General features: G+C 40.6%; 1 protein-coding gene and 1 long non-coding RNA gene across 9 annotated transcripts; both read left to right on the top strand.

Annotated features, from left to right (window-relative positions):
• The first annotated feature begins 11,317 nt into the window (after positions 1–11,317).
• LOC109029156 (uncharacterized) lies at positions 11,318–14,562 on the top strand. The gene is made up of 3 exons (XR_002008194.3): positions 11,318–11,428; positions 12,827–12,907; positions 14,504–14,562. It is a non-coding gene; the product is annotated as an uncharacterized lncRNA (long non-coding RNA).
• Positions 14,563–16,177: 1,615 nt separating this feature from the next.
• Positions 16,178–25,085, top strand: ZBTB18 (zinc finger and BTB domain containing 18). Of its 8 annotated transcripts, none has more exons than XM_055380867.2 (3): positions 16,514–16,601; positions 20,715–20,815; positions 21,403–25,085. In XM_055380867.2, the coding sequence occupies exon 3, from the start codon at positions 21,417–21,419 to the stop codon at positions 22,983–22,985; it is 1,569 nt and encodes a 522-aa protein (XP_055236842.1). In that variant the 5' UTR covers positions 16,514–16,601; positions 20,715–20,815; positions 21,403–21,416; the 3' UTR covers positions 22,986–25,085. The 8 variants fall into 8 exon arrangements, with proteins under 8 accessions (XP_055236846.1, XP_030857495.1, XP_055236842.1 ...); XM_031001634.3 differs by lacking the exon at positions 20,715–20,815 and adding an exon at positions 18,974–19,057; XM_063707151.1 differs by lacking the exons at positions 16,514–16,601; positions 20,715–20,815 and adding an exon at positions 17,082–19,057 and having other exon boundaries at positions 21,403–22,090; positions 22,203–25,085.
• The last annotated feature ends 2,802 nt before the right edge of the window (positions 25,086–27,887 follow it).

Raw genomic sequence — 27,887 nt, 5'->3', positions numbered from 1 at the left:
TCCTCCTGCCTCAGCCTCCCAAATAATTATTGATGATGATGCTAAACTCTGAATAGAGAAATTATGAGCATGAGCCACCATGCCCCGCCTCTTTTTTTTTTTTTTTTTTGAGACGGAGTCTCGCTCTGTCACCCAGGCTGGAGTGCAGTGGCGCAATCACAGCTGACTGCAAGCTCCACCTCCCGGGTTCACGCCATTCTCCTGCCTCAGCCTCCTGAGTAGCTGGGACTACAGGCGCCCACCACCACGCCCAGCTAATTTTTTGTATTTTTAGTAGAGATAGGGTTTCATCATGTTAGCCAGGATGGTCTCGATCTCCTGACCTCATGATCCGCCTGCCTCAGCCTCCCAAAGTGCTGGGATATAAAGCCCTATGGAAGCTTTTCTTAATGTCCTCTATAGATGTTCAAAAATTATGCCTCATCATGGGAAAGCACACAAACAAGGAAGAAGGGCAACAGTAGGAATAAGAAGAACAGTAGCTGGCCAGGGCTGGAGATTAAAGCCACACCATTTTGGAGGCTCATCTTCCATTATTAGAAATGTTTGAGTCTTAGATGCTTCAATATTAAGATGATGTAAGAAGACGATTTTGTGACATAGTGAGTTGTATCCTTAAGCATGTGGCCCTTGTTAAGTGGGCCTTTAGAAAATAAATTTAAAACGGGGATATTGGAAACTATATTTTCTGTTTATTTACTAGGTAAGTGAAGGCTATGCTCTTGTTTCTTCTTTCTGGGAATACAGCTAGACAAAATTTCTCAGACTCTCTTGCAGTTAATTTTGGGCCATACAACAGAGTTCTGGCCAATAGCTTGTTGGTAGAAGTGTCAAATGCCACCCTAGGCATGGACCATGTTAAATCTCCTTGTATAATCCTATGTGATATCTATTTCTATTCTGTGGGGACTTGGGAGGCCATATATGGAAGATGATTGGAGTCTCTGGTGGCCGAGATGGAAAAAGATTGGTCTCTGAATAATTGCATGGAAGAAGGTCCCACATTCGTCTCCCACCCAACCAGAACACATTGGGCTAGTCTATCCTCAGAAATAAACCTTTCTGCCCTTTGATCAGCATCTCCTCATTCTCCTCACCCCTGGTAACTGCCATTCCATTCTCTCCTTCTATGAGTTCAACTTTTTAGAGTCCACATATAAGTGAGATCACGCAGTATCTGTCTTTCTGTGTCTGTCTTATTTCACTTAGCATGACAGCCTTTCGGTTCACCCATGTCACAAATGACAGGATCTCCTTTTTAAACGCTGACTAGTATTCCATTGTACATATACCATGTTTTTCTTATCTATTCACCTGTCGATGGACACTTAGATTGATTCCATACCCAGACTATTGTGAATAGTGCTGCAATGAATATGAGAGTGCAGATATCTCTTCAACATACTGACTTCATTTCCTTTAGATGTAACCCAGGAATAGGAGTGCTGGATCATATATTAGTGTTATTTTAATTTTTTTAGGAACCCCCCACCCTGCCATACAGTTTTCCATAACGGCTGCACCAGTGTATATCTCCACCAACGTTGATTTATTTATTATGGAAACGAAGTTGGGAAGGATGCAGCCCTGGGCTGGTATGGTAACTTTAGGAAGTCATTAAATTAAGAAACTTCCTCCAGCTCTCCTCTCCAGCCTCCTTATAATGTGGCTCTCATCCTTGTGGTCCATCATGTCAGCCCAAGCTCCAGCCATCACGTCCATATTCCAGATAATGGAAAGCAACTAAGAAGAAAGGGTCAAAAGGCATATTCATGGTCTTTTAAGGAAGCTTCCTGTAAACTGCACAAAACACTTCCACATGCATTTCATCGTCCAGAATTTGTCATAGGGAGATATCTAGCTGCAAAGAAAGCTGGGAAAGCTTTACTTGCGGGCAGTCATGTACTTGAGAGTTTTGTCACTAAAGAAGAAGGGAAGAACAGCTATTGGGGTAGGGGACCAGAAGACTTTGCTACAGTTAATAACTGCAAGCTTCCTACTGTGAGGGAAAAATTAGCTTATACAAAATGCAATTTTAGACACACACATGTGTTCATGTATACACTTCTTTGTTTACACTTAAACATATGTAACATATAGAGCTTGCCATTTTCACCCTAGTCTTAGCCCATCAGAATTCCTCTGTAGTCAGTGAATTAACTATTCTCCAGTGTTTTGGGCATAAATGTAACTTTACCTGATGGCAAAAGAAAAATAAGGATACTTTACATTTTGTGTATCAGCATGCATAGAAATACAGTCATGTGCCACGTAATGACGTTTTGGTCACCAAAGAACTGCAAATATGATGGTCCCATAGGATTATGAGCTAAAAACTTCCTATCACTTAGTGACACAGCCATTGTACTATCATAGCACCATGCATTACACATTTTTCCAGAGATGTCGGTATGAACAAACCTACCTGTGCTATCAGTTGTATAAAAGTACAGCACATGCATTTATGTGCAATAAATAATACTTGATAATGATACTAAACAACGATGTCATTGATTTATGTTTTTACTACACTATACTTTTTATTATCATATTTTAGAGTGTACTCCTTCTACTTATTTTTTTAAAAAAAAAAGTTAACTGCAAAACAGCCTCAGGTCAGTCCTTCAGGAGGTGTTCTAGAAGAAGGCACCGTTATCACAGGAGATGACAGCTCCACGTGTGTTACTGCCCCTGAAGACCTTCCAGTGAAAGATGGTGTGACATGGATGATCCTGACCCTGTGTAGACCTAGGTTAATGTGTGTCTTTGCATCTCAGCATTTCACGAAAAAGTTTAAAAAGTAAAAAACGAATTTTAAAAATAGAAAAAAGCTCATAGAATATGGATAGAAATATTTTTTGTACAGCTGTACAATAAATACAATAAATAAATATGTTTATGTTTTAAGCTAAGTGTTATCCCAAAAGAGACAAAAAGTTTTTTAAAAATTGAAAAGTTTACAAAGTAAAAAAGTGACTCTAAGCTAAGGTTAATTTACTAGTGAAAAAATATTTTTAAATAAATTTAGTGTAGCCTAAGTGTACCATGTTCACAGAAAGTCTACAGTAGTGGACAGTGACGTTCTAGGCCTTCACATTGACCTGCCCTCACCCACTGACTCACCCAGAGCAACTTCCAGTCCTGCAAGCTCCATTCATGGTACGTCTCCTATACTGGTGCGCCATTTTATATCTTTTATTCCTTATTTTTACTGTACTTTTTTTTATGTTTAGAAACACAGATACTTACCATTGTGTTACAATTGCTTACGCTATTCAGCATAGTAACACGCTGCACAGATTTGTAGTCTACGAGCAACAGGCTACACCTTATAGCCTAGGTGTGTAGTAGGCTATCGCATCTAGGTCTGTGTGAGTGCAGTCTATGTTGTTTACACGACGACAAAATTGCCTAATGATGCATTTCTCAGCACATATACCTGTCATTAAGTGATTCATGGCTGTAAGTAATTACATGCATGTGTCAGTATAACACACTCTGCTATTGTTTCAATGTAAGCACGGCAAGTATTTGTGCTCATTGCATTGGATTTAGGGATGGATATTCCCTATTCTGAGTCTGTTTATGTCAGTGCATGTGTTTGGGTGAATCGCAAGAACTTGCTAATACCTTCCATTTCTATAGTGCCTCGTACTTTATAGAATTGTGGAGACATTCTGTTAGAATAAATATAAAACAGATAACTCTCTTTACATTGGATGTGTGGTAGATACCTTTCTTTATCATGTTTCCTGTGTACTCTATTTCACAGGCGCATAATACATACACCAAATTTCCTCCCTATTTTCTATGACATCAAGGACCATGCCCCACCCCCATGTAATATTATATTATTTTGTTTTAAAATTGTATCTATCCTTCTCCCTCATTCCCCACCCACCTATCTGGGCACACTCCAACATCGTATTTGTCCATGCTACTACCCCCCCAATATAACAGAATAAGGAACGTTTCATACCAAAGATTGAGGGTTTTCAGTACATTCAGCGATCAGGTGTTGGAAGCATCCAAAAAGTGACCTCTAGAAAACTAGGGCTAAATGGTTTACATTTTACACTGTCTAAACGCTTTACAAAGGACTATCTCTTAATTTCCCACTAACCCTATAATTAAAGTGCACGCTATCATCGTCATCCCTGTTTTTACAGAAGTGCAAACTAAGGCTTGCCTAAGTTAAAGTACAGTTACATAGCGAGGGGCAACCTGACGCCAACTGCAGATGGTCTGCCCCCAAAGCCCATGATTCGACTCACGATGCCATGATTCGAATCATCAGCATGTCCCCGATGATCGGTATCCAGGGTCCCCAGAGAGCCGCTTTGCCAAACAACGCACATTTGGGGAGCACCGCTTTATACAGCGTGCTCTGCTCGGAGACACAATCCCTCCCTGGGAAGGCCTACAGTCTAATTCGGAAAATAACGTTATCATATAAAATGACTGGAATACCAAATACCCTATCCACAAGAAACCACTGATGTCCAGGCCGAGGCGGCCTCGTGACTGTAGAAGAATTAAGAATCGTGGGGGATTCGTGGCTGCTGACGTATTGTTGCAGACCACCTTGCCTCACTATAAAAGCTGCACTAGTTTGAGGCAAAGGTTTTTTGGGTTTTGTTTTCAGGCAAATCGTGTCTTGCCATGAATTAACCACCAACCCTCTTCATGTGCACTCACTCATCCCCCTGCCACCCCAGTCATTTATTTGCAATCACGTTCGCATATTCTGGGCACTGGAAGTTGGTTCAGTTAACAAGGAAGAAGGAAACTGATAAAGATATTGTTAATGGATCTCTTTGTGCATAAAAAGAACTCCCATCTTCCCTCCCACATGCTGTCCTGAATTCCCCTTTTCCTTCTTCTGAAAGTTTTACTTTTTCTCGGAATGTCTGTGTGTGCCATATGACAGTGATTTTCTGTGGTAATTGCTTTATTCTTCAATAAGAACCTTTACAATAGCAAACTCCTACAATACTTATGTGTAAATTAGGGCTGTTCCAAAGCAAAAAATTGAAACTTGCACGTCGTCATTTTTGATAAATTAAAAAAAAATCCCCTTGAATGTGAGAATGTTTGTCTTGTGCCAAAAAAAAAAAAAATTAATTCTTTTCTGCATCTAGAGTTTCATGCGTTTGGGTTTACATTACAGGATCTCAGAGAGAATAGATCATTAATTCATTTCAACACAGTCAGCTTACCAAGAAAAAGTGTGTTTCATTCTGCTTTATACAAAAGTCGGGTGCAATTGTATAGAAATGCAATTTTACAATTAAAGTGCTCTCGGGCTTATGAACACTGTTCATAAGTCGGCTGGCTATGGAGGGTAGAGGGTGGCTGCGTCCCCAAACAGCAGGGCCCAGCACGAGGGAAAAGCCACACACCTTCTCTGAGGGGCCCCAAAAGAAATGATCGCGGTAGCAGTAGCTTTATTTTGCTCACTTGCAATAGCAACAACAAAATGATGCCACAGACGAAAACTGTCATGTCCCACCCGCTCCATCTGTCCTGTGCTGTGCACCCTCATTCTACAAATTAATCTTTCACACATTTTTTAACAAAAAAGTGTTCATGTTATAAAAGAAAAAAAAACAAGGAAAACAGAAAAGGCTGTGTAGAAAATAAATTAAATTTAAATTTGATGGCAGTTATGACTTTTTTTATTGACTATAAGAGCAAACAGTCACATCAAATTGGTGCCACTGGCATATAATTAAAACTACAGGGCACCCTTAATGATCTCTGACAATGATCGCGTGTGTTTTTTTTTAAATATAGCACGCACATTTTGTCCAATTTGGGCTCTTTTTTCCTGTTGCTTTTGTCCTCTTTCTGAGTGGATATTATTCATGAACTGAGTCTTTATTATCTATTTGGCCATCTGCATAGCATTGGCCATAGTCCCCTGTATTGTAATTTTGAGTGAAAATAAGGACTGCTGGAGATTGCAACACTAAAAATAAATAATAGTAATAACACGCTTTAAGAACTCAAAAGTAAAAAGCATAAAGAAAAACATTTGGGCTGGAGGTGAGCTTTGGAGATACGTGGCTTGAAGGTGGGGGTGAAACAGAAATCATTCCATTCTCTCATTCAGCATAATAGAAGCTGGATATTCACTCTGACCAAACTAACATCTAGTTGCCTTGATAAGATAATAGGCAATTCTGAAAGCGATGCTTCCTCATGCTGGATTGTCTTTGAAAGAAAACAAATATTTGTTCTCTTGGTACTCTCTTGCTTCAGAAGTCCACAGACTTCTTCATGGAGGGACAGCCAGTAGCACAGCCTCCTTTGGCTATCAAGATTTTAGCTACTGAATATTCATCTTTACCACGTATTAGGTCCCTTGCTTTTAGTTTAGTGAAGGCAGATTTTTTAAAAAGTTAAAATAATAGAACACATTTCCAATTAAACAAAATATGCATGGGGGAAAATGAACTAACTGAAAACTAGTATAATTGTTTTATTTCTAAAACATTGTCTAATTTTATTTGGTTTCCTCCATTCTTCCCCCCAACCCTTTGGATCCTTTCTTTTCTTTCTTTCTGAAATTCTCTTCATCAGGGTTTGCTTGCCTTTTTTTCTTTCCACTTGTCAGATCTTCCCTGCAGCCTGTGGAAGGCCATCAAACCAGCTGATTGAAAGATGAATATGAGCTAGCAAAGAAACATCTCCCTGAGCAGAGTAAATACGCAAGACTATCATATATGAAAAGAACATTTTTGTTTCAAGTGGAAATGTATAGTAGTCTATTTGATTTTTAATGTTCCTTGATTTTTTTTTGCTCATAGTTTATTCCTATTAAACTTGAGGAATATACAATTAAAGCTTTGCTTCCTCTTTCTCTCTTTCTCATGCGTTCTCTCTCTCTTTTTCACGCACACAAACTGCTTGGGCTTACTACCAAAGCAGAATGAATTCTGTCAATTATCTCATTATTTAGAAAATGAGTTATTTACTTGCATTGAATTATGGTTTAAAATAACTTTCTTGTTGTATTTCTCTTTCCTTCCAAAATTGGTTCATGTATGTATACAGTAATAGCCCGAATGGCATAAAATTTTCAAATTTGGAAAGTTTGAGCTAATCACTTTAATATCCATATTGACTTACCTAAAAATAATGAAGAAGTTCTAAAATCAAAAGAGATAACCCAGTTTCCAAAATAGCCACATGTGTATTTGCTCATGGCGGATAAAATTTAGGGCATATGTATGTATTTATTTTCATACCTACTTAACTTGTATAGAGAGGGTATGCTGGCCATTTAAAAAAATGATTAAGAGTTAATTTATCACTTTTAAGACTAATTTAGTTCCAAATATTCCAATAGCTCCATAATACTACACTTTTGTATCGAGCATTAATATTAACTTTAATTAACGTTATAGGTTTCTATATTAATATTATATCTGTTAGTTACCTCCATGAGATCTGCAGAAAATAAAAATGTAATGATATTTTACACACCTGTTTTAAGCCACATCATTCCATTTTCTCTAAATTGGTGTGATAATCATTGATATTTTAAAACCTTATCCAGATGTACATTTAATAATACAGTATAGATTTCTCTTTAACAAACTATATTTCAAGTCTGATTCTCTAAAAAAAAAAAAATTCCTCCCCCCAAATAGCAAAATCCATAGAGTATGCACAGTTGACAGTCAAAATTTCCACTCTTCTAACATAAGAATAAAGTGATAAAAAAATCATGACCTTAAAAATATTCTTTTAACAATATGATATAATATGAATACTTTAAATAATACTAAAAGACATTATACTTGTGTGAAATGGTCTGGGCCAATATCACATGCCTCAGTCCTTCCTTTGTGTTGTTCCTCTAGTCCCCACCTCCTGCTAAAGTATTATACCAAATATTATCTGATACTAGACATTAACTCTTAACCATAGCCTACAACTGCCCTGAGTTGAACTAGAAATTCCAAGGCAGAATAACAAACAGGGCCTCCCTCTCCACTCACTCTCATTCTGTGGGAGTTTTAGAGTTGTTTAGGAAAGCAGGATTTGAAGAATGACATCCTAGCATGCTTAGGTAAAGTATGTTCATTCTAGAATATTTCTGTAGCTGTTTGAAAATGTCACAGACTGATCATCTCAGAAGCTATGTAAGAAGAAGGGATCTCAATCAAATGTCTGACCAGATCCCTCCTTATGGCCATAAGAGTTTAATTTTCATTTAAACAACAATAAATAAAGGCATAAGGGTTTGAGATGAATTATGTAAGCCCTTTAGCTACAACCATTACATTCTGCCACCAAATGAGCTGCTGTTCTCACTTTGTTTTATGGGTTCTGCGTAGCCTGTGTTATTATATCTGCCAAATAAAACCCAGCAAACCATGCAAATGAAAATATAATCTTTTATCTCTCATAGTCACTGGATGCACCCAAATATATAATTTTATCAATTCCTCTGCACCAAATTTACTGCTACTAGGACCCTACTGTCTTAATAGGACCTACAGAAAGGGAAAACATTTCTTGCTTGGAGGTATCTTCGTTTATATCCACCAATAGCATATGTCTGTAGTTGAAGCTACACTTGAAAAGTCAGGAATAATTCCTTTCATTATATTTTTAGCTCGTTTATGTGGTTCGATTGAGATCATGGATGTATCCTCAAGGATAAACACCCAAATGACTGTGTGTTTTCAAAGCATGGCAGATTCTAATTTGTTTAAAAACAATGGAGTTTTTTCTTTTGATTTCAGAGTGGCCTAAATACCTGAAGAAAAATGACTTAGTGAATTGTTGATGAACTAGCTCTGCAACTCACCAATCTTAATTTGGGGCCTCGGACAAGTCACTTAGCCATTCCATTTCAACATTCTCCTCCAAGTAATGAAAATAACAACACATCTTATGCCTATAAGCGATGTTTGAGGAATAACTCACCTCTAAAATGCCTCAAGGATGAAACATCTCTTCTATATCCTAAAGAATTGCTATGCTTCTCCCAGGAGTAAAGTCTCTACCACATCCATCTGGGATATTTCTAGGTTGGGTCAGAGTGCACCCCCAAAAAGTAAATAGATGCTTTTCTGGTAGTCTACATAATAAGCTGTCCTTCATCCCGAGTTTAAAGGGAGCAGTTGAACATGTAAAGCATTGCTATTCCTGCTGGCCTTGGAAAAATGCAAAGGTGTAAGTTATTTCTTTTCATTATCTCCCTTCCCTTTTCCCCTCCTTCCCCTTTCTTTTCCTTCTCTTCTGCCCTCTCCCTTCTTTCCTTCTGTTCTCTCCCTCCCTCCCTTTCTAGACTATTTCTTGAATGTGTATTATGTGCCAAGCACCATTCTAGGTGCTAAGGATACAGCTATTATCATAGAAGAGTCCCCATCCTGAGGAAGCTTACATCCCACCAAGGAAGATAGGAAACAAAAAATAGGTGGGTATCTTTTATAATGGGAATTTTCCTGGTTCACTTTATCAAAGTTGTTCAAGAGTGTTTCCTTCCAATGCTAGTTCGTGCATCTGGTTATGAGCCAGGCCAGATGTTTTGTACAGAGGCTGATGTAATTCCAACCAGGCCTGATGCATGATAGGGATTCAGTGGCTGTTGAAGGAATGAATTTATTTCTGAAATGTGATTAGTTAGGTTAACAAATAGTTCAAATTACTCAATGAAATGTCAATACATACCTACAATTTCCCTATAAGGTCCACCTAAAACTACGCAATGAATGTGCTATGAAATTCTTATCTCTATTAAGAAAAATCTAGTTCATATTAAGCCAATCTTACCAGAAAAACCAGCCAAACTAGTGACTTAGGTATATGAGTGTGCATGTGAGTACACACACACACACACACACACACACACACATGCCTTGCCCTGATCATAGCAACCTCATGTCTGGAAAGAGTTAAATACTGAGTATAGTCTACATTATTTTTTTTAAATTCTTTATTCTTTTATCAAGTGCTCTCTTGGCAAAATCAACTGAGTATATTCTAGTCTTCTTTACTTTGGGGCCAGCTATTTCATGAAGTATTATTTAAGAATAATTTGCAAGACAAAAAATAGTGGCATACATCAGCAGAGCCCAGGAAGAAGTATTCACATCTCTGCTTTATTTACCTTGCTGCTGCCACCACCAACTCTGCCAGCACCATTGCCACCACCATGGCCTCTACCATAGACCACTTCCCAGTGGGATCTTTCCTTCTCTTTACCTCTCTTCCGTTATCCTTCTTCTACACTGTCACCATCTTCTCACCATTCTTTGCAGCCCTCCCATCCCTGTAAAGCTGTTGTCCCATATATTGCTCTACTCTGTCATTTGTCTCTAAAATGCCCTATTGTGCATGTGTCTTTGTTACGCAGTCTCTTGTCACTGTCTGTTTTAGTGAGCCTGTGTTCCTGCATCTGTCCCATATCCCAAGTGCTAAGGTACGGCGTGGCATTGTACACCAGTTGTGAGTCCAGTTTCTTTTTTTGAACCCAAACTTTTTTTTTTTGCCATGACCTTGCTGAACAGCCTCAGTTGTGTAAAGTTACTTCAGAGCAATGGGTTTTCAGTTAAAACATGTAACATTTATGTACAGAGACAGAGAACAAAGAAAGCTTCGAGGCCCCTAGAAGGAATGTGAAATGTGTGTTCTCTGAGTTCATATTCAAGAACCACTTTTCCTATTGTCTCCCATAAAGCTATTACTGCAGCTTCAATTTAAAATGCTTATTTTTACTGAGTTTAATTTAGATACACATTTGCATTGTAAAATGGGTACTTTAAAAATAATCATTTTAGTCTTAGGCATAAATGCTAGTTCTTTGTAAGAGAAGTAACTTCCTGAGTTGCATGTTATTGCTAAGGGCGAAGTAAATTTCTGGAGTGAAATTTAACCTTCTGTCTGCTCTTATTACCGGGAATAGTTTGAATTTGGTATGTATCAAGACTTTTGTGTTAAATTTATAGAATTTCTTTATAACCAAAGAGTTGTATTAAGACAATTTTATCTTGTTACAGTAGTTAAGATTGGTAAACACTTATTAGGCATCAGCAACATATTAGTCTCTGAAAGAAAAATGAAATCTCATCTTTGTCCAGTGGATTCACAATGACATCTATATATACATAATGAAGATATAAGAGGGAATGATATTATTTCATGTATTGTTGGCACCTAGCACATGGTGGAAACTTAACAAGAACCATGATAATGCAGTTTCGTGTTTCTCTAACATATACTAAGTTCTTAGTAAATAATTTCTAGATGTATCATTTTCCTTTCGGCTTGTTTAAATCCAAGAAGGTGCTGCATTCAAGAGTGAAGCAAGCACAAAAGGAAAGGAAAAATCTCTCCCTGGAGGAGAATGCAGACAGACAGACAGATGCTATTTGTATCTTTGGGTCCGAAGCACAGCAGCTAACACACAGTAGGTGTGAGACATCAATATTACCTGGTAACCTCTCTTGTTCTGTTCATTTCACCTTTTCTAAGTTCATTTGCAACCCGCATTTCTACAAACTCCAATTTAAGCAATGTAATACAAGTGAGAATATTAGCATTCAAATATTTAGAAGTTTTATCCTCTCATTTTGAACAAAACAACTTCTATTTACTAATATTGTACAACATTTTAGCACAATTGATACCCCTGAAGACTTCCATCATTGAAGAAGGGGTTCTGAATATCATAGGTTCATATTAAATCTTTCTTTAGTAGAATTTACTCATCTGGAAGTCACATGTTTAGTTGGGTTATTTTAAATGGTAAATCTTAAAAAGCCCACAGATGAAACGAGTGCATCTTTTAATTATCCAAAGTAATGCAGCCTTCAACCCCACAGATTAACTCCAACATCTGGTATTTGAAGGCATGTGATTTTTAAGGACGGCAGACTTGCCTTTAGAAATTTGTTTTGTTTAGGATAGCCTTTAAATAATTTTTAACTGATTAAACTCCCACCAGTGAATGATACAAAAGCATCCTGTGTAGCAAGGAAGCCAGCCAGCCTGGGGTTCAAAAGTGGCCTGGGATTATATACAAAGTGAATGATGAATATATTTATAGCACAAAGTTAACAAGAAAAGCCATCATTGTGTGCATTTTTTTCTTCCATATGCTGTAACGTATAATGTATTTTATGGGGAGACTGGAGGAGATAGAGGGGGGAGAGAGAGAGAATGAGAAGAGGGTTGTGAGTTGGGTGGCTACTGAAACACCTCTTTGCTTTTTTCCTAAATTCTCTGAAGTGGCCTGTCTTAGTCCCAACCAAGCCAGAAGCATTGGCCTCCTTCAGCCATTATGCTGTCTGTAAAAGCCCTGATTTACAGTAAGCAACAAAACACTGGCTACACAGGAAAAAGAGTTTTAGGGAGACTATCCTTTGCTCCTCTCTGCCCTTAAGCCTCAGCAGGTTTGAATCACTGGTGTAGGTTCATTCTGCTTTCATTGGCATACCACCAATGCCTGCTGCAAATCTGCTAAGGACTTCTCAAGAGTTTATGACATTATTTCTATCTTCAGGGCTGAGAATCAGGCTGAATTAGCTCCAATTTAGGGCTTACCATAGTTTAGGAATTTAATAGATTCAAGTATCACAGAATTTATAACCCAGGGAATGATTTGACATAGAATGTGCTTTGCAGAATTATAAATATATTTTACAGATAAGATTAGACTATATTATAGAGAATTATAAATACGTAAAATATGTATTTTAAGAATGATGCTATATAAAATATGCTCCCTGTTCACTTCATTGTTGTGATGTGTGTTTTGGTTTGTTCATTTACTTTTTTTTAAATCACTGTCTCAACTGTGTTTCAGTGTTTTTTTCCCTTTAGACCATATCAACCTGTTCATTTCTAAATGCCAGAACAGAGACGAGACAGAGAGAAAAAAAACTAAGTAAGTTCATAGAGTTTCATATATGCTCTAATATTGAAAGTGAGTGGGCTTCATAGAAGCTTAAACACACTTCCCAGTTTAGTGTATTTTTTCTCTCTAGGTTCAAAATCAGGTTGACCTCTACTTATGTTTTGTTAGATTTTATACTTATTATACTATCAATATAATACCTTCAAACGCCTAGTATTTTACTATTGTTTGCCTCCCTAATTTTTAAAGAAACATTCCATTCCTATAGGAAATTAATACATTTATAAAATATCAATATCCAAAAACTAGTTTCCAAGATAACTTTTTCAATGTGACCTATTGCATAAAGTGTAATAAAAACACTGAGGTTTTTCAGAGATTTGAGCTGTGGTTCACACTTAAAAGTCAGACATTCATTTTATGGAGTTGCTCATCAAATTAAATTTTATTTGATCCATCAACATTTTATACTATTAAATTGTTATTAGTTGAAATGAATATGCTATTAGCACATAAAACTTGTTCCCTGGCAAGAAAGATTCATTTGTATCACTTTTAATTTCAGGACACCTAGAAAAGTATGGATTAACTAGAATTATACAGGACTGGATTCCTCCAGAAAGAAAGTATGGCATCTTTTCCCAAGAGCTTAGAATGTATACTTTTTGCCCTTTTCTCCCCCACTATGGGGGGCTGGGGAGAAGTATAGATTATTAGCTAAAAAACAAACAAAAAAAAACGACAAACTCTGTCAAGTAGCTGTGTGTCTTGGTAATTTGCTCAGCCTGTTATATAGTGGTAAACACCCTACTTCGAGGTGCTTACTTGAGACAGATATTTAGACTTTGACTTATTACCTTCCAGGGTTCCAATGGGTATTAAATAAAAATAGTACTCATTCTGTATTATGACTCCTCCGATATCAGCCTACTTTTACTCACAATTTTCATGGTGATAACTTTCCAAAGGATTAAAAGTGTCATCTGTACGATAAGTTTATAAGACAGTTTAAGACAAGAGAGTAAAAACAATTTATTTAAATGTGAAAAAAGGGCATAAAAGACAGTCACACTAGGGGACTCTGGATAAAATGGTTGTAGCAATTGAGGGGCAACAGATTTGCTTCCTTAAATATCCATTTAATCTATATTTCCTGGCCACACTGCTCAGTTCCCAAAATGGATTCTAGTAATGACTGTAAGGGAAACACAATACACACACACACATACACACACAAGTTACAATTTTTGATGTATCAATGTCTCCTCCATATCTTTGGGGCTGTTACTCTACTTGCAGGTACATTCTATAAAACATTTTGTTAGAGCTATGCCTTGGCTTTAGATGCAGTAGAGCTGAGTTTCTAAGCTTTTTGTAGATAATCCGAGTGTACTAATATTTTCATGAATTGTTTAATATCCTGACACTATCAATTACTTTCTGTCTACTCATGTAGAGATCTGTCACTCTCCTTAATTTTAACTTTTAGTAGATGAGAAACAGCTTTGATAACGCAAACATTTCTTTTTCCCTGAATTAGTTGGTGAAACATATACTTTTCACATCTCATTTTGTGTGCCTGTATATTTCATTCGTGAATAACATTTATTCCTTACCTTGAAACAGGTCAGACTGAAATTGGGCCTTCTACCACTAGACTGAAAAGACCTAGAATTCATCGACAGCACAGATACAACAATAGCCTTCATGGAATACAAAAACTCCAATTTTCATAGGATATCCTTGACCTCAGTGATGAATCATGAGGGCGTAGAGGGTTGAGAAAAAAGTAGGCACTTCACTACTGTTTCTAACCAGATATCTCAAAGCTATTTCAGTTCCGGGAATTCTGTCTGCTCCTGTTTTTACTTCATTAGCAATTCAACATGTCTGATTTGCCCACACAATACTTTCCAGCTACTTTACCCATTTGACCTGGAACAAAGTGAAAGCACATTTTGCCCAGTTGAAAGGTCTCCTGGCAAGTTGGGTAGCAACAGGCTTGCCAGTCTGGGTTCTGTTAGCAAAGAATAAACACATTTCATTAGACAATGACTAGTGGACTGACTTCCTCATTATGAAGTTGTTTTTTTTTTTCTATTTTATTTTCTTCAGCCATTCCCCCTCCCCCACCACTTGTTATTCAACTTTTTACTTGTAATTCTTGCCTCAACACGATTTCCAATTTCTTGACGGCAGACATTTCCACGTCTTTGTGGCTGTGATTAACGCAGTCTAATTGCCAAGAACAGGCACCGAGTAAAAGTTCATTTGAAGGAAAGAAAAGCGACACAGCAGTCTTACATCGTCCCTCGGTAGTTTAAAGTTGTGGCTAGATACGTATCAATTAAGGAATCAAGCTGAGGCATCTGCAAGTACCAATTTTACTGTAATGCTCTAAAATTTGGTCACTTGGGGAAGTCTTCACTTGTAACAGTGTAAGTACACAAGGGACAGGAGGGTTTTGCGAGAAAGGCAGGCGCTCTGCCCTGTTCTGCCCGTGACATGATGACGTAAGAACGACTCCCAGAAACTGCCTGAGTAGCTTGCGTCCCCAGCTCCCCGATGTGCACCTGGGCGCGGGACGCCGCAGGACGGAGCGAGAGCGCTCCTCGGTCCCGCTCCCCCGCGCACGGGCCGGCGAGGAGCCGGGCGTCTTCACCCCCACAGGAAGGAGCAGAGAGACACCCGAAGTCGGCCTCGAGTCATCCGTGTCCCCGGGTGCCCTGCCTCTCCAGGATACCTGCGTAACTCGCAGCAGCCAAGCCCCACTACGTTCAAAAGTGTGTTTGTGGTTGTCACAGTGCACACCGAAAAGCTCGCTCCGCACCCACAGAGTGCGCGGGGCCTCTGAGCCTGGAAACAAGCCCCTCCCAGCGCAGCTGTCGCCGCCGCCTGCGGGCTCCTTTCACTTTCTCACGGCCAAGTCACCCAGAGGGGCGCCGCTGCTGCCACCGCCGCTGCGCCCGAGGACTCCGCCCCGCGCCGCTTCGCTCCGGGTCCCCGCCCGCCCGAGCCCCGCCCACCCCCACAGTTGCTGCCTGCGATTGGAACGCGCGGGAGGGCAGCTACGGCTCGCCACCCCCATTGGCTGGGCCCCCTTGTCAGTCCAACGACTGCCCACCACCCCCTCCGCCTTCCCGAAGAGCCGCCTTCCCATTGGAGGAGTCTGAGGGCTGGGGGCGGGCGGGGAGCGCCGGTCCAGCCGCTTTCGGTCAATCGCAGAAGCCCAACGCCCGGAGGGAGGGAGGCAGGGGAAGGAGAGGGGCGGACTGAGGGTGGGGGGAACATCTGGCCGGCGCCGCCGCGTGCGTGCGTGGTGCGTCCTCCCGCCCCCTCCCTTCCCCCTCCCCCGCGCCCGCCCCCCCCGCCCCCGCCCCCCCACCCGGCCCGGCGGCTCCGCGCTCGCTCCCTCGCTCGCTCCCTCGCTGTGTCTGGCAGGCTGCGGCCGCCGCTGGGCTGCTGCCATGGGGAGCCGTTGAGAGTGGGGCCCTCTTCGCTCCGCCGCGCTCCTCCGGCTGCCAGCGGGGGTGGGCGGGAGGGAGGGGCGGGGGGGAGCGGGCGACGGAGCCGGGATTGGGGGGTGGGGGGGCCGGGAGGGAGGGGGGCAAGAGCCGGAGGAAGCCCACCAAGTCCGGCGGCGGCGGCGGCGGCCGGGAGGAGGAGGAGGAGGAGGCGGAGGACGCGGCGGCGGCGGGGACGCGGTGACTTAGGGCCGCTCCGTGTGAGTCCCGGCGCCGGCCCCTGGCCCCTGACCTGGCGCCCCCTCCGCGCCCCGGCACCCCGGCGGGCGGGGGGCGCCAGCTGTGCGGCCCCGGCCGGCTGGGCGGCGCGGGCGGAGGGCGGGCCGGGCCGGGGGCGCCCCCGCGAGTGGAGTTAGTTTGTGTGGTTGGAGCTGTTGGGGCGGCGGGGGGCGGCGCAGCTGCGGGAGGCCCGGGCGCGGGGACGGGGCCGCTGCAGCTGCGGGGTCGGGCGGGGTGCGGGTTCCCGGCTCCGCGCCGCGCCCCCGCGGGCCGGTGCAGCTGCGGCGCGGGGCGGGCTCCCGGCCGGTGCAGCTGCGGTGGCGCCTCTCGGGTGCGGAGGGCGGCGGGCTGGGGGAGGGGGCTTGGGAGCCGCCGCAGCTGCAGTGGCGCCCGGGACGGCCGCGGCTCCGGGGACCGGTGCAGCTGCAGTGGCGCCCGAGGGAGGGGGCCGGCGGGGGAGGGGGCCCTCCCGGGCTAGTGCAGTTGCCCGGAGGCCCCGGGGGCTCGCGCGTCGCCGCATCGGGGAAGCGGTAGCAACCACTCTCCTCCCGCTGGGTGCTTCTTACGACTTTTCTTTTGTTGTTGCCGTGACCCGGGTCTGTTTTCTCCTCTGTTGTTTAAGGTGTTTTCCTGCTGCACCGGCTCTACGCCCTCCACCTCCTTCCCTGTGGTTTTAACCTTCCTCTTTCCCCGTGTGTTTTATGCACGGCGAACTACGTAAAGATTTGCATTGCTTCCCCACTCGGCACCCCCGCCCCCACCTCTCTGAAAAACAAAACCCCAACCTCACAAAACCTCTATGGATCCGCGGTAGCGAGACGTGAAGGGGTTGATTTGTGGAGTGGGAGTTGCTGGCCCATTGCGGTGCTCGGGACTCATTTAACTGTCACTCACCCCCCACCCCACTGGGTAAATGGGGTGATTAATGTCTGATATGTTGGAATGGGTCGAGGGCATTTGTGGAGAATAGGTGGTGTGGCTGGGAAGAAATTGATCTCCCAAGGATGTCTCCTGGACTAAGCGTTCATAATTATGTCACTCACCGCGAAGTTGGAGAAAGTTAGGTTTGTGACTTTGGGAAAGCGAGAAGGACAGGACGGAGTCGTCGGGTTTTGTTACTCTTTAACTCTCCGCCACGGCTTTCTAATGGGAACGAAGTGGTTATCACCAGGGCTGGGACGCTGGCGCCTCAGGCCCCAGTTCCTTTTCTACCCCTTGCCCTCCCAAGAGTCTGAGGAGATGTATTTGACATTCAGAGATGTCGCAGCACCCTGCCCGGTACCGGTCAGCCCAGCCCGGGTCGCGTTACAGTTTCATCAGCTATTAGAAAAGACCCACAAACTGGCTGAAAAGTTCTCAAACTTACTAGACCTGGCTTGCCCCCACACAAAGATTTTGTTGTGATCATAAACATTAGAGTGACCACCCCCCCCCCCCAAAAAAAAAAGATTGTTAAGGGACACAGATCAAGGGGAAGGTACGGTTCTGCTTTTTCTGAGCAGAAAGATCAGATATGCAGGTGCAGCATTCATTTTAAGTGACTGGAGCAGGTTGTATCAGTTTATTAATTGGTCTCGTTGAACTGAAGTACTTTCCAGGATTTCAGAAAGTGCAGTTTCAGCTTGTTGGTACCGAGAATTGAAATTTGCATTGACTGTGGCAGTGTAAGAAATTTTTCTGAGAAGGTAGTTGTAGATAAGTAATTACATAAGAGTGAAATAATAAGGTGAACCAGTCTGAAGTAATAGTTCTGAACAAGTCTGCCAACATTTGAGACATGTATACCATTATCTCAGCAGAAAAAAAATAAAAAAGTGCGGTAATAATGTTGAAATGGGACTGGAGATGTCAAATGGGTTGGTTTAAAAATATCCCTAAACTGCCTTAGAAACTAAACGTTGGAGTTGAATAAAAGTGAATCTGGATTTCCTGAATAGCACCGTGGCTTGAGTGTGCTGTCAGTATGTAAGCCAGTCCACCAACTTAAGACAGAAGTGTTGCTATTCCATAAATACAGTAGAACTCCATATGCTGAGTTTTTCAATTTCTTCTGTTAGAAAGTTTGGAAAAAAAGGAAGACTTTGAAGTATTTTGTTTATACTAACAGAAGAGAAAAGTTCTCCTAAGAAAAAGCTGGTGGCAGGAGTGTAGAGGAGTAGCATATGGCATTAAAAGGAGCACAGCTGGAGGTAGCATTTCCATCTGAACATGATGTCAGAGCAGCTGACAGCCTGCCATCCCTCAGCCTTTTATTCTAACACACAGACAGGGAGTTAGTGTGTGCGGATCTGTGGTGGAGAAGGTATCTCATTCCTCTCTAACATCATCTCCACTTTGCATCTGTCTCTCTTAGTCTGCTTTTTTTCCACCGATGTAACAGACCTGGAGCCAGCAGGACTCAGAGGAAAGGACTTAATCAGGTTTATGTGTCCTAAAGGTAGGAGTAGCAAGAGATTAGATTGAGCATATTTCTGTTTTGGTGTTTTGTTTATTTAATTTTAAAAATCACATTACTTTTCTAACCCAGTTTAGGAATAATATATGAAATTGAGTATTAAATGAACATCTTACTGGAGTTGAAAGTCTTGAGCTTGTTTAGTTTTAATTTTTTATCCCTTTTACTTGAGCGAGTAAATAACTTTAATACACAAATATTTCAAGTTTTGAAATGTTAAGAAAGGCTTTAAAATGCTGCTTTTGGAAATCACGTTGGATTAAAATGCTTTTTTGTTGTTCACTGCTATTTAGATTTGATTGGGGTGGTGGTGGTGGGGAAATAGTAAACTGGAATCCAGCATTCAAACTTATAGGAGAAGATTATTCTAGTTAAGAAGCTAGACTGTTGTGTAATTAATTCCTCTGTGAAACTTTATTCTTCAAAACATTGAGCAGCACTACTGAAACATACAGCTGTAGTGCTGTTGAAACTGCAGGTTTTTAAGAAGAAGAAAAAAAAAACCAAACTTTTGTCCCCAGGAGAATAGTTTGACTGGTTTCCTCATTTCTCTTTCAAATATATATTTAAGAGATCTTTTATTTCAGCATAACAATAATTATTTGCAGGAGTTTTTGTGTTAGCGACTAATTTAGAACTTGTAGATTTGAGCTGCCTGAATTGGCCAGACAGCTGTAATCGCACTCCTCTATTCTTAATCTCTTTATCTGGGCAGCAGCTGCCATATGGCCACAGTCAGCTGGATCAGATGTTTATAAGCTTCCTTCTTCGTCCCTCTCTGTCCTCTCAGCCTCCTAATTTGATCACGGCTACCTTGTGAGCTGCCCTCCAATCTTTATTTTTAGCCTTCTCAAGGATTAGGATTGATGTTAGCTGTGGGGCACTTAAAGTGATTGTATTGTAAATCTTAGTTTATTCTAGCAGTGGCATCTTGCAGAATGTGTCTGGGGTTAGGATAAAGTTTTAGTCTGTCTTGGGCAAAGTGTAGAAGAACAAGAAGAAGGGAAGTAATTTCTGAATATTAAATTAAGTGTATCTATTCCCAAAATGCACTTGCTGAGATGGGTGGTGTGGAGGCTTGCTTCTGGTCACAGGAAAGGGGAAGTCGGGTCTTTTTTATTTTTCAGGAGTTTACCCACTGCAGTTGAATTCTGACCCTTTGTACATCTTTGCCTTTCTCCTCCCTCCATTTCACTTTCCCTCATCAGAAAACAAGGGCAATGATGAATATTTGCAAGAATAGAAGCTAGTGGGAAAACAGAAATATATCAAATTATATTGAAACAAAGTATTTTCTGTTGGCTGAGGTAAGGCAGAACCAGGAAAAAAAAAAGGTTCTCTTTTTCTAAAAAGGCTTAAAAAAAAAAACGTTGAACCTGTAAAGCTTTTGAGTTTTATTTAAGCGCTGTATGCCTTTATTTTTAAAAGTTTGAATTAATTTTAATATGAAACTCATTTTGCCTTGCAACGGATCAAAGTTTAGATGAGAATTTTCAGAGTTCAGTAAAGCCCCTCTGGTTCCTAATATTCTGAAAGTACAGTTTCTACAAAGAAATATAACTATTTTTTTCTCAGTTCGTTTTGAAAAATCTTTGGATTTGTTCATAGTAAAGATGATCTTTTCCATCTGTTGGTGCAGCTCCTTCTGATCTCGTACATGTGTGCTATACCTGCAAATCTGAAGGCATTAACATCTGTTTTTATACACAGGGCTTTTGTTGTAACACCCTGACTTTAAAAGTAAGTTGTTTGCTAATTTCTGGACTAATTATGCAATTTCATTTTTTTTTCTTGATTCAGCCAAATGTGTGTGTGTGTGTTTAAACTGTGCTTTCTAAGCACAGTCAAGTAGCAAAAGTAATAAAAAGGATGGTTGAACAAGTTTTCTTGTATGTTCCAGGATATGTTTGGGACTTTTCTTTGTTTATTATATGAGTTGTTCCCTTTGAAATTAAAGCTATTTTGTAGGTTTTGTGGGACATAATTTGATAAGTAGAGTTAATTAAATTTCTTCTGGAAGAGATCTAAATTCTTATTCTTAGTGAGAGACTGTAGTTAAAGGAAGGCTTTTAGAACTTGGGTTCAAGGAAGATGGAGATGCGTCGGAAGCTGTTTGGCGGGGGTGAGGAAGTTCAGAAAGTGTGCATTTTCCTTCTGGCATTTAGGTCTTGTCCGTGTGATTTGGTGGTGCTTGGGTCATAAGCCTGATTAAAATTCAGGGACATGTACCACGGCGGCCAAAGCGGAATTAATTTTTTTATGTGGGGACTGGAGCGCTGAAAAGTTGTTCCTGACCAGGCTCTAATGAGAAATTCCTCTCTCCCCAGGTTATGAAGACAGTATGGAGTTTCCAGACCATAGTAGACATTTGCTACAGTGTCTGAGCGAGCAGAGACACCAGGGTTTTCTTTGTGACTGCACTGTTCTGGTGGGAGATGCCCAGTTCCGAGCGCACCGAGCTGTACTGGCTTCATGCAGCATGTATTTCCACCTCTTTTACAAGGACCAGCTGGACAAAAGAGACATTGTTCATCTGAACAGCGACATTGTTACAGCCCCCGCTTTCGCTCTCCTGCTTGAATTCATGTATGAAGGGAAACTCCAGTTCAAAGACTTGCCCATTGAAGACGTGCTAGCAGCTGCCAGTTATCTCCACATGTATGACATTGTCAAAGTCTGCAAAAAGAAGCTGAAAGAGAAAGCCACCACGGAGGCAGACAGCACCAAAAAGGAAGAAGATGCTTCAAGTTGTTCGGACAAAGTCGAGAGTCTCTCCGATGGCAGCAGCCACATGGCAGGCGATTTGCCCAGTGATGAAGATGAAGGAGAAGATGAAAAATTGAACATCCTGCCCAGCAAAAGGGACTTGGCGGCCGAGCCTGGGAACATGTGGATGCGATTGCCCTCAGACTCAGCAGGCATCCCCCAGGCTGGCGGAGAGGCAGAGCCACACGCCACAGCAGCTGGAAAAACAGTAGCCAGCCCCTGCAGCTCAACAGAGTCTTTGTCCCAGAGGTCTGTCACCTCCGTGAGGGATTCGGCAGATGTTGACTGTGTGCTGGACCTGTCTGTCAAGTCCAGCCTTTCAGGAGTTGAAAATCTGAACAGCTCTTATTTCTCTTCACAGGACGTGCTGAGAAGCAACCTGGTGCAGGTGAAGGTGGAGAAAGAGGCTTCCTGTGATGAGAGTGATGTTGGCACTAATGACTATGACATGGAACATAGCACTGTGAAAGAAAGTGTGAGCACTAATAACAGGGTACAGTATGAGCCGGCCCATCTGGCTCCCCTGAGGGAGGACTCGGTCTTGAGGGAGCTGGACCGGGAGGACAAAGCCAGCGATGATGAGATGATGACCCCAGAGAGCGAGCGTGTCCAGGTGGAGGGAGGCATGGAGAGCAGTCTGCTCCCCTACGTCTCCAACATCCTGAGCCCCGCGGGCCAGATCTTCATGTGCCCCCTGTGCAACAAGGTCTTCCCCAGCCCCCACATCCTGCAGATCCACCTGAGCACGCACTTCCGCGAGCAGGACGGCATCCGCAGCAAGCCCGCCGCCGATGTCAACGTGCCCACGTGCTCGCTGTGTGGGAAGACTTTCTCTTGCATGTACACCCTCAAGCGCCACGAGAGGACTCACTCGGGGGAGAAGCCCTACACATGCACCCAGTGCGGCAAGAGCTTCCAGTACTCGCACAACCTGAGCCGCCATGCCGTGGTGCACACCCGCGAGAAGCCGCACGCCTGCAAGTGGTGCGAGCGCAGGTTCACGCAGTCCGGGGACCTGTACAGACACATTCGCAAGTTCCACTGTGAGTTGGTGAACTCGTTGTCGGTCAAAAGCGAAGCACTGAGCTTGCCTACTGTCAGAGACTGGACCTTAGAAGATAGCTCTCAAGAACTTTGGAAATAATTTTATATATATATAAATAATATATATATATACATATATATAAATAGATCTCTATATAGTTGTGGTACGGTCTAAAAGCAGTCTTGTTTCCTGGAAATAAAAAGTTGGGATATTAACTTGTTTTTGCACTTTAGAATAGCATGAGAATCTCACTAATTTAGCATTCTGATAAAAGAAACTTTAGAGCAAGTCAGAATAGAGAGGTGTTTTTCCTTTGAGGGGGTAGGGGAAGTAACCAATAAGAACCTTTTAAACAAATCGTCTTGTCACAAAATGCTTTCATATGGCTTAATTTTGTCAACACTGCATTGTCTTTTGAGCTCTTTTTCCCCCCCAACAAAGTTTTTTTGTTTTTTTTTTTTTAAGTAGAAATTCCCTCCAGTTTTATTAGCCTCTTTATATGTCTCAAATTGCATGAATTTTTTCTGGCTGTTGGAAACCTGAATGCTTTTAGACCCAAATGGAAAATTTCTGAAATGCTGGATTATCTATTTTTAAACAAGCAGTTGACTTAAAACTTTCTGTGGCAACTTCTGGTTTTCTGACAGTTCCCAGTGAGAGAAATGCTGAAAGTACACTGGGATCACTGGGACACTGTCTTATGAAGGTTTGCTTGGGATGAAAAAGGATATTGCAGCTTCAGCAGTGTTGAACTGTGTGTTTAAAAATGTGAATTACTGTTATTGTATACTGTAATTGATTACATGGGCTGGGGGGGGTGTCAAAGAACTTGACAGGTTGTGTTGATGCTCTTAGTTGAGTCTTGAAAAGTAAATATTAACGCTACAGAAATGCATGAGTTTCAATATATTTTTTGTCTTTGTTTGCATTGTATAACTTTAACGAGTGAGTTTAAAATTATTTAATTTCCTTAGAAAAATAGCACCATTTGGAAAAAAAACTGGTGTTATGAAGAACATAAATGCACTGTTTTTATTTTTATTTTATATAATTTAAATTGACTTTCCCACTGTCTTTAAGTTGAAACTGTTAAGCTGAATAAAAACTTAAGCTGCAAATTGATAACTTCGCTACATAACAAGGAAAATATAAATGTTTACAAACAGCTTAAAGATTTGCATGTGCAGTGTGCATTTATAACAAACTTCTAATTGCACAAAACCCATGCCAGCTCAGAGTTTAGGTGTACACATTTACCCAGTTGAGCATTTTTAGAATAACTACTGCACAAGTTGACAATAGGTCATTCTCTCTTTTTTTTTGTTCGCTCCCTTTTTCTTTTTCTCCCCTTCTTCCTTACCCTCCCTCCCTTACTCTCCCCCCCCCCACCACCACCCTCCACCCCCAACTCATGAAAAGATTCTATGGACTGAAAAAGCCCCAGGCTGAAAGGACTGGACTGCCTTGATTGACATGGGGAAGGGGGTTAGTAGACTATGTGGATTGCGGCAGCAGAGGCTGCAGCCTAACGTGTGGTTTTAATGACCAGCACGCAAGGCAAAAGCATTTTGCACAGTGTTTGTTTTCCTGTCTTGCACTTACAAATAAGGTCTATGGGAGTAGCATGGAAAACGTTTGCTGTTTTTCCCTTTTTTTTTTAATTGCTTTTGTTTAAAATTTGATCGCCTTAACTACTGTAAACATAGCCTATTTTTGTGCTTAAGATACTGAATGGAAAACTCCATTGTGTGTTGCTGGACTGTTTTGGAAATATTTGGTTAAATGTGTGTTAATTTGGCTGTAATGGCATTTAAAGCAAACAAACAAACAAAAAAAGCTGTGAAAATGGCCTTGGAGCATTATCTTTAGTTACTTGAAGAGTTTCTAGTTTTTTTAAAATACAGTTTATGTTAAAATAATTTTTATTAATTTAGAGAAGACAATCAATGTCTGTGAGAAAACGGACTTTCTTTTGGATTTTCTTTTTGTGGTCATTGTGAGTGATTGCTTTTTCCTTTTCTTAGTTTCACATTCTTCCTTTGTTCTGAAACTTAGACTGACATCTAGCTTTGACAATCATAGTATGTTTTATTTTCCTGAGGGGGGAATAACTTATAATGCTGTTTAGTTTTGTACTATTGGTGTGTTGGTGAATTTTTAAACTGTGTGCTAACTGCAATAAATTATATGAACTGAGAATTTCTTGTGTGTATTTTTTATTGTGATTATGTAGTGTATAGATTCTAAATATGTATTGTACCTGGCATCTTTAATATCAATTCTATTCGGAGTTTATGAAATTATTAGAATGCCTTAAATCACTCGAATGGAAAATGTGTAAACATTCTGGTCACTTAAGAAGATACTAAATGCACATTTAAAAGATGTGACCCATTTTCACAATCTACATCAAGAATGTTGAGGTAATTCCCTAGAAACTCATGAATCATGAAACTGCGTGGCAGCATAGGTTTTTAAAAATACACTGTACAACTACTAATCCATATACCGTAAGTCACTTTTCGTGTGTAATTTTATCCTAAGTTGATCGGTCAAATCTATTCTCCTGTGTTCTGGTTTAAGTGGAAAATTGAAGGAGACCGGATGTTTTAATTTGGAAGACTGCTTGGCTAATGACTGGAATTCTAGGCAATTGAATTAGCAGTCATGCAATTGTTCACGACTAGCTATATACATCCTTTTTGTTGCTGGGAGAACTCGAAAGTTTCTAGGTTTTAATTCTCAAGTTTTAATTTAAACATGTAATTAAATACATGGACCATTAAAAGAACTCTGTTCCCTACTCTTTATGATTGTCCCAACTTCGTGCTTATCTAGTTGGGTACATGTCAGGGTGAGAAACGTTGCTGGTTGACCTGGGTAGGGAATTGACAGAACACTCACACACGCGGATGATACTGTAGAGGAATTGTCACGAACAACCCTAAGCTCAAGCAGTCAGGTGCAGGCACGGAGAGGTTTTGTAAACCGTGCTTGTCTCTAACTTCCAACCTTAAATAGAAATATGACTATGAAATTTTACATTATTACTGTCAAAAGTAAACTATGTTTATATTCAGTGGCCTACAGTAAGGTCAATATTTTTAACCTACAGAAGTGGGATATAAGGTCTGAAGTTTGAAAATGGACCATTTACCAACTACCTGGTGGCTTTGGATAGGAAGCCACAGGGATTTTGTCATGAAGTATAATAACATAATTTGGAATCCTAATTTCCATCCCCCTGCCTTTTTTTTTTTCTAAAACAATTTTTAAAGTATGTAACTCACCCTTGGTTTTAACCAGCCAAATACTGTTTCACATGAAAGGGGAATGTACATTTGACCCCCATAGAATAATTTCTTGAGCAGTTACAAGCTTATAAAAAAGGGAGGGAGGGGGACTTTTTATTTTCAGTTCCTATAGTAACTGGTCAGAGTATCTCAAAGCTTCCTGAAGATGCTGAGCGTTTACTTGACAATTTAGTTCTGTGGACTAACATCTAATTTTAAGTGAGGAACATTATCTTAACAATCTTAACTGGATATTCTTATAAAAATAATATTTTGACATGATTTGGAAGAAGTAACTTCTTAAAACATTCTTTGCAAAACTAGAACAGAATATTAATTACACAAACTGCCACATTTGGTAAGTGACATGAAGGAATCATTTATTTGCCACATTTACAAAAGGAAATTAATTTGTCATGTGATCATGTTGGAAACCATTAAAACTGATCCTTCCTTGACATCTGGCTGATACATAAGGATATTTTAAATATGTAGTTTTATTTACTTTTGAAAACTTCTTTTTCCTTTAGATAATCAATTATGCACTGGATTGATGTGGGTTCAGCATTGTGTGATAGGGGTACCCTAGGGAAGATCCAAGAAGTATAAAGTGTTAAGGATACTAGTTTCGGATTTCCTTTCTGGTTAATTATGCTATCAGATTAATAGGTGAATCAAATAGAGTTTTTCTTTAACATTTGTTATGAATATCTACAAATAGGTTATTGAAAGGTTGGAAAAAGGGGAATACTATATTAACATTTTAGAACAGTTAAAATGGCCAAAATAATCATTTTCCAAGTAAATCTTTTAAACTACCATCAAAAAATCTTTTTTTTTTTTTTTTTTTTTACCAAGAAGTGGCACTACTTAAAAAATCTCGAACTTCCAAGTGTTACGTATAAAACACACACCGAGTCACTGATTCCATGAAGCCTTGACTCAAGAAATCCCATTGTACATATAAGATTTTTTTTTTTAATGGTCTTAAGACCTCAAAATTTCCTGCATGGCATGACTATTTTATTCCTATAAAGCTTAAAACATTCTTTGATTTCCACTATAACGAGGGAAAGTTTCACATGCTCTGACTAGGAAACTGAGGTAATTTTATATTTTAATTTGTAGATACTGACCTAAATTTTTGTTATAATTGTTTGTTGCAATGCTTGAATTTGCTGATAAGGTACAGTGAATTGAGTGTGAATTTGAAATGCAGCAAAGAAAAGCTCCGTCCTTTTCACTGAAATTACTTGACATTAAAATGCTAAAGATACCATCTTTAAAAATAAAGGAATAGTTTTATTTTTTAAAAGCGAATAGCTTTTAGGAGTTTCATTTTGGCTGTAGTCCAAGTTTATTATACTGACAGGATTTTGTCCCTTATGTTAAAATTTTTATACCTTTGCCTACAAAAACACGGCAAAATATCTCTGTATATAATCCCTTGGTTTAAAATGTAGAACCATTTATCTTTTGACTCCGAGTAGGTTTACTTCCATAAAAAAGAAACATTTTATGTTTCTAGGACCTCCACCCTTGCTTACATTTCCTTAATATTATAAAAGGATAGCTAAAGTAATCAGATCTCATTGATGACACGGGAGGTTTTTAGAACTTCATTTTCAGAGGCACTTTAGAAATTAGACTTTCAGTATTTTTGCGAACCAACCCCTTAAAAAAATCTTTACTAATTAACTTTTGTAAT

This window comes from Gorilla gorilla, chromosome 1 (genome assembly GCF_029281585.2).
Source record: "Gorilla gorilla gorilla isolate KB3781 chromosome 1, NHGRI_mGorGor1-v2.1_pri, whole genome shotgun sequence".
In the NCBI taxonomy this organism is placed as follows: domain Eukaryota; kingdom Metazoa; phylum Chordata; class Mammalia; order Primates; family Hominidae; genus Gorilla; species Gorilla gorilla.
Note: the sequence above shows the minus strand (reverse complement) of the source record. Positions and strands in the feature narration are given on the sequence as shown.